Source organism: Ranitomeya variabilis, chromosome 6 (genome assembly GCF_051348905.1).
Source record: "Ranitomeya variabilis isolate aRanVar5 chromosome 6, aRanVar5.hap1, whole genome shotgun sequence".
Taxonomy (NCBI): domain Eukaryota; kingdom Metazoa; phylum Chordata; class Amphibia; order Anura; family Dendrobatidae; genus Ranitomeya; species Ranitomeya variabilis.
Window position 1 is genome coordinate 94,558,362 of NC_135237.1, and position 13,709 is coordinate 94,572,070.

The 13,709-nt window shown below is 45.2% G+C and overlaps 1 protein-coding gene across 1 annotated transcript in view; it reads right to left on the minus strand.

Annotated features, from left to right (window-relative positions):
* SKAP2 (src kinase associated phosphoprotein 2) overlaps positions 1-6,592 on the minus strand; it is a 339,596-nt gene extending 333,004 nt beyond the window's left edge. Inside the window, exon 1 of the mRNA XM_077268802.1 lies at positions 6,401-6,592. Coding sequence (XP_077124917.1) covers positions 6,401-6,443 — 43 coding nt within the window. The 5' untranslated portion in view covers positions 6,444-6,592. The remainder of the gene's footprint in view (positions 1-6,400) is intronic.
* Between the last annotated feature and the right edge of the window lie 7,117 nt (positions 6,593-13,709).

Sequence of the window (13,709 nt, forward strand, 5' to 3'; positions counted from 1 at the left end):
CATTTAATTAATTACCTTAAATTGGAACTCATTGCTGATACTAAACAGGATTGTCTGACCCATGGAACCTACACAGCATCACTGTGAAATTCGCCACTGATTAAGGTCCCCCCAATTTGTCGGAGGATCACAATATAGATTCATCCCATTATTGTAAAATCTGATTGCAATGATATAAAACTTAAAGGAGAGTTGACTCTACCCTGTTAATTTATTGTGACCTCAATGTGCAAAGATGGTGTGGTTATTCCAACCCAACACAACCTTGAATTGAATTTTGCTTAATGTGACAAAGTCCTAATGTCTAAATAAAATATTTTTTTGTACATTTTTTTTGCAAAGGGGTCAGTAGTTGTATGCTTCTAATATGGGTCTGTTCAAATATTATAACATGTAAATCACAAAGAGCATGCAGAACAGCAGCAGAAAATCTTAACATTTGTAAAAATCAGGAAATTGCTATTTATGCAGCATCTATTGGTTCACAACTTCTAGTAGTCCAATATTGGTGCTGTGCACTAATAATGGATTTATACATATCCATTCCTGATTATCATAATCCATCAGATACCTGGAAAACAACAACTACCTATGGCAATGAATTAATGAGCATCTTGACTCCTCAGATGGCACATAGTTTTCTCTAAAATGTGTCTAAAAGCTACAGAAACAAAATACTACCAAAAGGACAGAGGATTTCCTTACTGTATAATCCCTGTAATAATTTATCACATGTTATTTCCAAGACAAGCTTTAATTACAAATAAAAATGCAGGGGTATGAAAGGTTTATATGGTCTCCAAAGTAAGAGGCATAACCACAGCTTTGTTATCTGTGCAAGAGCTGAATATATTTACTATTAATACTTACAGTATTCAAGTTTTTGACAGTAATCAACATGAGAGCTTAAACAAAACATTAAAGAACTCTCTAATTTGGAATAAAATAGATTAAAAAAATCAAAGACCTACTGTATAACGGGTTAAGGTTTTTTTAAAATGATGTGATATGCATACTCCCAGACACATTCCGCTTGAAGACTCTTTCCAGCCTCACTCAATACACTTGCATTGAACAAGGCCGTACCCATCTCGTCGGAATGCAGCCGGGAGTACGCATATCGCATATTTGTGGTCACATGACCACCGCTTCTGGCGACTCCTCACAGCGCACAGTGCCCAGGATGTGAGGATTCACAAGTCTGAAGTCACATAGAATGACTGCAGATTTGTAGTTCAAGACTGGACAACCCCTTTAAATAACAAAATAATAATGCCAATAAAATTAAGTGTAGATAAAGTATGTGAAGTATTGCCAGAGTATTCTTTTGAAAAGAAATGCCTACTTTAAGAAACCACAGATGACAATGATCACACTATTAGCTGCTAACAAAGGGATGACAAGCATCAATGCTGATAGAGGGAGGCTCCAGGCAGCTGCTGAAGGGGCATTCAGTGTGGACATTCATCTAATAGGGGGTCAGGTAAGGTTCCCAGGAGTGGGAAGGCATGGGACCCTGAATACAGCTGAAACACCCCCTGAGACAGAGAAAGGAACATTATGAGAGCCAGAGGTGTAATGCTGCAGGACAGAGATGGGCATAGCCTGCAGAGAAGAACCTGCGGTGATGATCTGCACCAGGGAGACAGCCTGCAAGGGCAGTGAAGAGATGCTGGAGGAATGGGAGACTCTGTCACTGATAAGTGCTGTTGTGGAAGGAGCGAGGGATGCAGCAGAGGAAGACTGCATAAAGAGGTTGGTTTGTTTGCAACTGGTACCGCTGTGTCCCTTTAAATATAATATTGGCTCCATGGGCCATTGGTAGCAGGGGGGTTCCCATTCAGATATGGTACAAGAAATGCAGGACACACAGATGACAAGCTAACAGCTTTACTCACAGGGAGGCAATTAGCTTGATGGTTACAGAGTCTTACATGAGGCAACAGCTTGGCGTCAAGACCAACTGACAGTACGCTGACACTTGTGTCACGAAAATTGGACTTGAGTTGCAAAACTTTGCTAAGGCAGTAGTCACATTAGCGTATCACATGCAAGAGCAGCGGATGCGATATGCTAATGATCCTCAGCTCCTGCTCTGCTGCAAGCGGGCGCCGAGTGTCAGTGCTCCGAGCCTCTCGCATGACAGGATCGCAGTACAGGTGCGGAGGAGACAGAGAAATTAATATCTCCATCTCCTTCATTGCCGGCGTCATTGGTAATCGAATGCACTAGGGTGATGTCCGAGTGCACTGCATGTTTCACACACAGCCTTACATTGGTGCGTGCGATCCAAATTTAGCATACAATCGCAGGGTGCTGCGTTTTTTTCGTCTGATCGAGATCTGATCGGAGAAGGGGAAAAAACGCCATTGAAAATACAAGCATAGGATTAAATTGGAACACATGCAATTCGATCTTTAATCATGTTGCCCAATGCACCTCAGCTGACAGAACCAGCGAAGTCTATGAAAGTTCAGAAATCTCATGCACACGCCTTGTTAGAAATAAAATAATAATTGTTAATGCCCTTATGACAGTCAGGGGTAGGCATCTAAGCTGTTCCTGCTTGGTGGAAAATCTGGAGCACTCAGTGCTACAGGCATAGAAACACTTGTAGCCCAAACACTGTGCTGCTCTCCAACTGCACAATGCCACTAGCATCTTAAAGGCTCATACTCATTTGCAAGAAAAACGGACGAGTGCAATCCGATAAAAAATCAGATTGCACTCGGACCAATGTTATTCAATGGGTGACATCTCATCTGTGATTTTTTTTCTAAGCTGAAATCAGACTGAGAAAAAAAAATCAAGGCATGCTACGAATTTCGGATGAGACTCGCCAATGCAAGTCAATGGATGAGAGAAAAAAATCACACGGCATACGGACCATCCGTATGTCGTCCGTTTTTTACAGATACCTTACCATTCTGTGGCATAGAACACTGTAAATGGTCCTGTAAATGACTGTAGAAAAATAGTTGCAGAGGAAAAAAACGCATTACATACGGATGTCATATGGATGCTATGTGAGAAAAATCGCATTGTACTCGCATGGCACTCATCCGTTTTTTCGCTCCAGATTATAAACCTTTTTTTTCTCGCAAATGAGTATGAACCCTAAAGCCCATATCTGCAGGTTAATAGCATTTTTTCTGGTGACAGGTTTAATGCACAATATAACATAAAGGACAAAGTATAAAATTCTTGATTATGCTAACAGTCCCTCAAACATTCGCAAACTCTACTTAGTCGTATCAATCCTCAATTTTTTGTAACAGTTTGAATACCTATTTTTCAACTCTCTTACTGGTGTGCAGACTACACTGTGTTATCAGTTAACTGGTGTGCAGACTGTAGAGACAAAACAAACATAACTTAAGGCCCCATATATATGAAATAAAGCACAAAACAGCAACCAGTTCCCAAGGTATTGGGGTAAGCGTGATGGACGTTACAGCATAACATATATATGGGAAAGTCCTATTGGCTATAGGGATAAGGGGGACAAGACCTCTTTGTTACAGGGAAATCCAATCATGGAGTATGGGGCAGAATTGATGGCTACCAAGGATGCTTTCTCCACAGTCTGGGACACAGAATTTAACCCTATCAGTGTCCAGCAGCGAGAAGCAGAAGACCATTGAGGTCCACAGGCAAGTGGAGGTAAGTGGACTTTTAGTTAGCTGTCGTCTAGCCATGCAGAGCGATTGCCCCATGTTTGATTGTCCTCCCCTACAGATAGAGCTGGAAGAGTGACCACAAACCTGAGGGCACATTAGGCCTAGGAGAGGCCTGTCATTGCTGTAGCGTTGCAACTAGGAACCACTACTTGCATAGTGCCTTCATATTGAGAGACTCCCCGACACGCTGAGCACCCTCTAATGAGAGTATAGCAATGGGCTTTGTGTCATGCAAATGCACATGGATGGTTAGGGCTTTCAATGTTGCAGGACAGAATGTCAGGGAGCACTGGAACCGTGGTGTGGGAATGGCAGTGTAACAAGTAAGTACTGTCTGTGTGTCATTATTAATTTAGGCAATTACATCCTATTACCCGATTTTTCAATATATCTGAAAATCCTCTAGTTTATTTTTTTTTTTCAGTCATACTGGACATTGTACAGCGTTACCAGTACAAAATGGTCTATACTACAGATGATTGCATAGATTTTTGGAGGATCGCGTTTGAGTCATGGTCTATACTAGAGATGAGTGGATAGATCTTTGGAGGATTGAGTCGAATTCCCAGTTTCATGTGTATTCACACTTTGAGATGTCACGTATGCAAAAAAAAAAACTTACTTTCCTAAGACCAATTCCCACACTATTTAAGCCTAAGACAGTGGAGTAATATATTTTGACATGGCTGATCGGACTTCCCCATAATGCTCTGTGCAGATTATCACACCTTGCACAGTGGTGGTTAGTACTTGGGCCATCACAGATCAGTGGTTTGTACAGCAGATTAGTTTTTCCTCCCCAAAATCATTGGGTAAGGTCTAATAATTGGGGGGAATGCTCTCTCTTTCTCTGTCCTATAGAGTGTAAGCTCTTATAGTCAGCATGGTCCTCTCTGTATCTGCTGCAGAGTTTAAACTCTTAGGCTGGAGTCACACACAATATATAAAAAATCTGTCCGATTTTATCTGCCGAGAATCGCACAAATGTTCTCTGTATGGTGATCCGTATGTCATCCGTGTGCAATGCCAGGATGCGTTTTTTTCTCAAAAAAGTATCCGTGTGTCATCTGTATGGTGAGATTTTCTCACACACTTGCAAAATGAGCAAATAATGGCCGAGCCAATTTCCTGTCACCTGACCAATGCCTGAGAATTTCTCGCAAGTCACACGCATGGTCCGTGTGCTGTGTGTTTTTCTTGCACCCATAGACTTGCATTGGCGTTTCTCAGCTGAGATACGCGGACAATCGCAGCATGCTGCCATTTCAATCGCAAGCGTAATACGGACGAGAAAAAAACGGATGATGGGAGCTGCCCCATAGATTAACATTGGTCCGAGTTCTATGCGATTTTTTATCGCTTAGCACTCGTCCGTATTACGCTGTAGTGTGACCCCGGCCTTATAATCAGCAGGGTTCTCTCTCTCTCCTGTAAAGTGTAAGCTCTTATGGTCAGTAGGATTGTCTCTCTCTCCTGCAGAGTGTAAGCTCTTATGGTCAGTACAGTTCTCTCTCTCTCTCCTGTAAAGTGTAAGCTCTTATGGTCAGTGGGATTGTCTCTCTCTCCTGCAGAGTGTAAGCTCTTATGGTCAGCACAGTTCTCTCTCTTCTCTGTACAGTGTAAGCTCTTATGGACATCAGGATTCTCTCGCTAAGGCCAGGGTCACACTTAACGTATGAAAAGTCTGAGTCTCTGCTGAGAGTCGCACAAGTGTTCTCCGTATGGTCATCCGTGTGTAATGTGTTTGCAATGCGCTGATGCGATTTTCTCGCACCTATGTATCTCTGTGACACCCGTATGGCTTTACATTTCTCACTGCTTTTCCCCATTGAATTTAATGGCTCAATGGGCTGAAATCAGGAAAATGGTTGCCTATTTCTCGCAAATCACACTGATGGTCCGTGTGGTGTCTGATTTTTTCTCGAACCCATAGACTTGCATTGGCGACACTCGGGCGCTATACACGTACAATCGCAGCATGCTGCGATTTCACTCGCACGCTTAATAAGCCCGAGAAAAAAGACGGTGATGTGAGCTGCCCCATAGCTTAACAGTTGTCCGAGTGCTATGCGATGTTTTATCGCATAACACTCGTCCGTATTCTGCGCTAGTGTGACCCCGGCCTAACTCTCTCTTCTTTCCCCACGTGTATTGTCCAAGCAACAAGTTTTCCAATTTTGGGATTCCCATAAATTTAGTCACTGCGTATCAAATTTTTGGGGAAAATTTGACTAAGTCGGCAAATACGAGTCTCAAAAGATTCGCTCATCTTTACAGTAGTCTATACCATAAACAGAAGAACAAAAGTGGACTAAATAAAAGAGGTGAATCTGTATACTGTATAATTCATAATAGCTACGCTGTTAGTTATGCACATAAAGTACACATATTACAAGAATTTGTAAGTGACTAATTATTTGGTCTCTGATCCGGTATCCTGGGGACTATGACTGTACTGATATGCTATCCATAAACATAATTGATATGTTGATTTTGCCAATATGCTCAGAACCACCATAAATTCTGTACTCTGACTCCCATAATGTAGCAGCATGAGTAGAAAAAGCAAATAACCAAAGTGTTCAGTCCAGTTATTATATACAGATAATTACAGAGCTACATAACCTGTTCTGATCATAAACATGAGCACGTCAGAGAATCAGGACAGATCCCCTAGTCTACCTGTACAGCCGCACTTAGCCGCAGCCCGTGCCATTTACCTGTTAGTATGTTCTTAATGTCCTCAGGTAGCAGGTGAGTCATTGTGAATGGCTAGTTATGCCCGAATAATGCGATATTTCAGCACTGAATAGCTGGTAATGAAGATCGTAGTTTTTATAATGTGTACGAAAACAGGGAAGTAAAATACAGAGAGGAAGAAAGGACGACCGAGTGTTTGCAGAGTTTAAGGAAGTAACTGGACAAATCAGCCGGCTTGTCCTCTCCTCCTCCCCCAGGCCAGAAGCACAGAATTGTGCAATGAATTAGCATTTATTTCCTGAAATTCAAATGAGAGCATATGCATCAGTCATCAGAGGTGCAGAGTATCAGAGATCTCAATGGCTCTATGTTCATATGTAAATCAAAAAGTGTGAATATACATGTGAAGTGCTCATAGAAAGCATCATAACTGCGAAAGAAGAAGTGTCAGGTCGGATTAAAGACAGAGTATTACTTGTCTTCCTTTAAAGGGACTGTCAGCACAGAATGACTGTTCAAACCAAGCACAGGCGCCTGATGCATCACGGCCAAACGTTTATATACAACTTCCCACCTGCTTGTTTACATCTTCTCTGACTAAGAAGCCAGAGCTGTCAATCATAGAGGGGGTAGAGATGGAGGGAAAACAAGTAGGTGGCAAGGTGAATTTGAATAATTGTCCACACCATAATGCACCGAGCGGCGAGACTTGGTTTGAACAGTCATTCGGTGCTGACAGATCCAATTTAAACTGTAGTCGCCATTAAAATTTGTATTTAATATTATTATTATTATTATTATTATTGTTATTATATTATTATTAATAAATAGAACTCATGAAAATAAGCAACGTTGTAATGTATCTTATCAGACAAATTTTCTTCTTTTTCCTCCTGGATTGATCTCTCATTCATGAGTCTATATTCAGGATGACATAACTGAGATTGGAGATGACAGTTGGTGCTAATAACATTCTATGGAGACAGGAGGGGGAAGGAGGCGTTATGGGCAGACACAGACATTCTGCCTCGTGCTCTCCCAAAATTAATTTTGAGAATACAAGATCAGACCTGGATGAGAAAGAAACGGATTTCTCTAATAAGATACGTTACAATGTTGCTTATATTCATGTATATACTGATTTATGAAATAACAATTACGATGATGGATACTCTTTGAATCTACTGTTTGGGCTCTAAACCTGATGATTTGCAGAGAGGTGGGGGAGGTGGAACAGATAGTCTAAGGCCGGGGTCACACTTGCGAGAAACTCGTGCATCAATACCGGGTGCTGCCGCTGGCACTTGGAACCAGAGTGTTCGGCTCCATAGAAATACATGCAGTCACACACTCCGGTCCCAGTGCCGGCGGCAGTGCCGGGTACTGATGCATGAGTACCTCGCAAGTGTTACCCCGGCCAAACACACATTAAAGAGACCCTGACAGCTGGTTTATGCTGCCCAGTCCACGGACAGCATGTATCAGACACTGGCTGTATGAACTCAGCAGGTAGGTTTGATTCTGCAGAGAAAGACATATTAAATAGCCCCCGGGAATGTACCCGTGTTGTAGACTAGTTGGACAGGTGGGTTTCTGCCTACGTGTAGGTATAGACAGAGACCAGTCAATCCAAGGCAGCAGGCATGGAGAACTTGCCAGTAAACAGCCTGTCCAACTAGTCTTCAGTGCGGCTCGGTCCCCCGGGGACAAATGAAAATTTGTTTTTCTCCGAAATAATGCAGCATTTCAGAATCAAACTCATCCAACTGAGTTCAAACAGCCAGTGTCTGATATGTGCTGCCGGTGGATTGGGCAGCATGTATTAGCTGTCCGACTCACGTTAAACCTAGATTTGTAGTAAAATTCGATAATGACAACATATTTCTACATAATGGGGCGTTAAAAAAAGCACAAACAAAAAACAAAGAGTGATTCATTTATCAGTGAGAGCCAATTGCCAGTCTTTTTCAGTACTCATTGGATAAACCCTTCTGTAGGAGGTAAGGTGCTTTGTGGATCGCCCCCAGGCGCAGGGCAGTGGGGTACTCGGTACCGGGTCCCTCTGTCTCGGTTCTGGGGATGTCACGGTGGCCCGACCCGGTCCGTGGCCCTGCTAAGGGGCGCCCAATTAAAGGTGTAGTTTGTTGTTTGTACGGTGTTCGTGACGCCACCTGTGGTATTCGGTCAGGATGACCGACACTGCTTAGGGGTCCGCTGGGGTAATGTTATGGCAGCTAGATGGTATACCTTCCCACAGGTCAAGTATGTCCCCAGGGCTTCCCAGTAAGGTATCAAATTCAAAAGATCACTGCACTCGTATGGTTTTCAAATGCATAATTCCAAAAGTTTATTAAATTTGTGTCAGAGAAAAAAGGTTCTTGGCGAATTGACGTTTCGGCTAACCCGTAGCCTTGTTCACAAAATCGCCTGTTAGAACTGTATTGCATACAAAGAAAGGACCCTTTACGTTTGGTGAGTCAAATAAAACGATGAAGAGGCATAACCTAGCAGGAGTGCTAGCGAACATAAGCCCATACACAAAAGCCGTATCAGCAGCTGGACCGAGACTTGTGGCTGTCCTGTGGATGCAGTCAATATTTGATGTCAGCCTATGTCCGTTCAGTATATTTTGCAGTGTCCCAGACGTAGTATGATGGTATAGTGCTGTGTCACCAATTGCTGCAGGGGACCACACAAGTGCTGGCCACTGGTTACAGTGGTGTCTCCTCACTATATTGGGAAATGCTGCCTGTAGGTTCAGGATTAATGCACGTCCTGATCCTGAGGAGCTGCCTCACCGCCGTGACACAGGACTGTGTCGGCTTCCTCCACTACGCCACCAACGCTTCCCCCTACCTGCACACAGGTAGGTAATGTCTTCATTAGGTATTAAGGTTGGGCAGCCAACTTGGAATTAACTGTCCTGCCGTAGTTCAAAGTAATGCGTAGAGCCAATTACTCCCTCGGTGTTCCGGCCACCAGATACGCACCTCAGAAGGAGGCAGCCGATCTCGGGGCAGACCCTCCTCCCGGTGCTATCTCCTTGTGCTGTGATCTCATTGCTCACTCTCCACAATATATTTCGCTTCGTGTCCTTTCTTGGGATGCTGCCGCAATGTAGTGCAGGCGCAGCTCCGTAACGTTCTATCCCTCGCTCTGTCTCTGTCTCTGTCAGGTTCCCACCCCTGACACGGACCTCTGTCTGCAGCTCAGATGTTCCTCCTTGTCCCCCTGTCTGCCTGACAGGTCTTCCCTGGGTCAAGCCCAGTAGCGTTCTGCCTCACTTCCCTTCCAACCCACCAGTTTTACCCGAGTGTGAGGAGTGGCCTAATAGATAGAACCTTTTGCTCCCCCTGGTGGCCGGAGTGTGAAGTGTAGTGTGTGACTGTGATACCTGGTCAGGTGAACTCCTTTAGTGCCAACAGACGTAACATCACTCCCTCTGGTGGGAGAGCGACATTACTGCAACGACCAGGACTCTGGGGCGCTGCACTTTGCGCCTAGTGGTCTATAAACCACAAGATGTACACTGGAATCTTAAGGCCAAATTCACACATTCAGGACTTTACATCAGTATTTATAGCCAAAATCACGAGTGAAACAATCAGAGGAAAAGTATAATAGAAACATGTCACCACTTCAGCCTTTTTCTCTGGGTCCCAGTTTTTGCTTCCAAATATCTAAAGAGGAAATTTCACTGGATAGTTTAATTTAAACCCAATACTTCTTCCAATTGGCGCTATTCCACTGATCCTGGAACAGATTTTCTTTTTCTTCTGTACCCTTCTTTTTCAAAGTAATGTCTCTAGTAATAAGGATGCAAGAGATTTAAACATGAAAAGTAAAAAAAATAAATAAATAAAGTTTTGCGTGGGTACTGAAGTCCCAGCAGCTAAATCCGGAGGGCAGCGGACTGCAGGTCTCCTGGCCCGATCTAATACCCGGCGGCACAGCCGCATACCAGAGCCTGGAGCCGACACAAAGGAGCGGCACCTGTGATAGGCTTGAGCTGCCTGCCATGTGGGCAATGGTTAGTTTTTAAAAACAGAGAGAGACTGTTATTCAGCAGCAGGAGGGTGAGCTGTTAGGCAGCAAGGAAAAAGGGAGGACAGCGCAGAAGGAAGGCCTCCATACCCACCTGGCCAGGTGTATCCGAAAATTGCTTCCAGGATGCCCGTCTCTCCATTACGATCTGTTACCAGTACCCCGGTCTGTACTATCAACCACCAAGTAAAGGAAAAGAAAACTACAACCCTTGTGTCATTCAGTGATCTCTTGCACCCTGAGCCCTGCACCACAAGGTACATGAAGCCTGACACAAAAGGGACCGGTAGCCCTGGGGCTCCACTCCACCTGTGGGGAGCAGAACCATCCCAGCTGCGTCACCATCAGCCCCAGCGGTCTCCTTTAGTAGTGTCAGCCATCCGTTGCCGAACACCACAGATGGCGTCACATTAAATCCCATATACATATTCACCATTTTACGGCACAGCCAGGGCCACGGAGTAGGGTCACGGCCCGTGACTTCCCCAAAGAACTGTCTGACCCGGTTCCGAGTACCCCACAGCCCTGGTGGGCATGTCATTTTGGCGTCACGAACAGGATTTTGTAGCCCAGTATTACCGGGTACTGTGTTGAATAGACTTTATTGAACTGTATAATAGCTGAAATTACTGCACCACACAGAAAGCAGGAGGCCCCAACTTGGAAACCCCTGGGAGCTCAATCCATCTCGTCTGCGGAGCAGCCGCTTACTATGGTAACGATACCCGGAGCCTGGCTGAGATTCACTAGGAGGGAAGGAGATGCCCAATCTAGGAGAGGCACGGCCGCAGCCACCGTAATGCCTTTATCCATGCCATATATCCCAGAGGCGGCCTGGCTTCCTCAGTACTCAGGGGAGTTGCACACCCTGAGCGACTTTTAGGAGAGACAGCATAGTTTATTCCAAGTGAACCCACTGTCAGAGAGCAAAAAAGTCAGCACCCTTATTGGCCAGCTAACCGGTTTGGCCCAGAGGGAGGTGAAGTCCTGCCTGGACACCGACAAAAGAACTGTTAGGCAAATCCTGGCCCGGCTGAAGGATACTTTTGACACCTGCAAAGCAGCGGAGATTAAAATGAAATTCTACGGGTGCAAAGGGCGCAGGATATTGTACGGGACTATGCCCTAAACCTGCAAGAATAATGTTAAATCACCGCACACTCTTAATAGATGCTTGTGAAGACTTTATTATACAGGTGTGGATGCAGCAATAACACAATTCATGAATAAGGAATTGGTGCAGGGATAGAGAAAATGGTGAGGCAACAAGAACATAACGTTTCGACCATCATAGGGTCTTATTTATATAGTCACTGCTGGCAAAGTTCACTGAACAGTGTAAAGGATATCCTGCTTGCAAAAGGACACCTGGGTCATGTGTAGGTCTGGCCCACCTGCGCATTGGATTGCAGGCTGCAATGTGCTCGCCACACTACCTTTCTAACTAAACCTGCAAGAGGCGCTGCAGGCCATTAAACAGGTAGACCCCGACAGTGTGCGAGACGAAGACAGATTGGTAACCGAGCAGTTTACTGAGGAGCTCCTGTCTACTGCTCACCGGATACAGCTGGGCATTATGGCCCTGCAAAACCCTGACCTGGACTTCGCACGATTTAAAGATCGGGCCATCCGGGTGCTGCGAGAACCAACTCCAAGTGGCACTGCACCCCTCCAGTGCCCAGCCATCACATACCACCAGGAGGCAGCATCCTTTTCCCCGACACCGTGAAGGCCGATGTACAGACCCTACATAATGACTCCTCTGCAGACCTACATCTCCAGGTCCAGGAGCTGACCAAAAGTGTGGCTGCACGAACCAAAACTGTGCAGTCCATGCAAGTGTCCCCAATTAGAAGAACCTGCTGGACTACAGTCCAGATGATGTCCCGTGGTGATGGCAGAGGAGAATCCCACCGACCAGAGGGAGAGACAACGATCGCTACAACCAGGACAGACAACCCATCTGTCGCCGCTGCAACAAGACCGGGCACATCGCAAGATTCTGTAATTTAAACAAGGAACCCCTGGGGCAGAGGGCCAACCCCCAGTAGTAAGACAACCAGGCCCACAAAGCTGGCGAGACAAGTACGTGGGAGGATGGTCGGTCCTGCCCGTAGGGTTTGATGGCTTCCCGATGAACGCTTTATTGGACACCGGCTCCCAGGTGACAACGATGCCATATATCCTTTTCAAACAGTATTGGGCTGATTGAGACATTACTCACAGCCCAGATGAACACTTTAACATCTTTGCCAGCAATGGTCAGCCCTTGCCTTAGGTGGGGCATAAGGAGGTGACCATCAAGGTTGGCCAAGTAGAATTGCAGTCGCAAGATTTGATTATAGTTGATATTGACAGACAAGAATGCCATCCTATGATTACTCTAGGCACCAATATAATAGAGAATTGTCTTGGAGAAATTATTGTTTTGTTGCAACAGGTAGTCGAGACCACCAGTTCCAGTCAGCAGCATATCCTGCAAAAGGAAATCAGAGCCGTGATGCAGAGACAACAGGTAGAGCTGTCTGATGGAGAAGTCAGCAGTATCAGAGTGAGTGATCCATTCCCCATTGCAATACCCCCTAGGAGTGAAATGTTGATTTGGTGTCGGGCAGCAATAGGCCTCAGGGGTCAAGATTACCAGGCTCTGCTAGAACCCGTGTACTCTGATAGTAGACCCACCATCCTGACAGCCAGAGGGGTAGTCGATGTCCACAAGGGGAGAGTACCAATATGTATGCATCCTGAATTGTGGGGAGAAAGAGGTCCATTTACCCCAGTATGCCACCCTTGCTAAGCTGTTCACTATCAGTAATAATGCAATAAAGGCAGTGGAACCCTTGCTTCCGTCCGACCAGGCGGAGGTCAATGGCTCCGAGGGGCAGCTGGAGGATTGGTGTCAGAAGCTACACATAGCTACTGACTCCACCCCTTCACACCAAAAGCATGGGGTTTACCGGGTCGTTCGAGAATATCAGTGGGTCTTTAGCAAACACCCTCTATTCTTTGGGCAGGTAAAAGGGGTCCAACACCATATCCACACCGGAGATCAACCACCCATTAAAGAGAGGTACCGACCTGTACTCCCAGCTCACTATCAATGGGCCAAGGGCATGTTACCGGAGATGAAGGAGGCTGGGGTAATCAGAGATAGTTGTAGCCCCTGGGCAGCTCCATTCATTCTCGTTAGAAAGAAAGCTGGTACAATGAGGATGAGTGTTGACTACAGGCAGATTAACCGCATTACACATAAAGATGCCTACCCGTTACCACGAATTGAGGAAT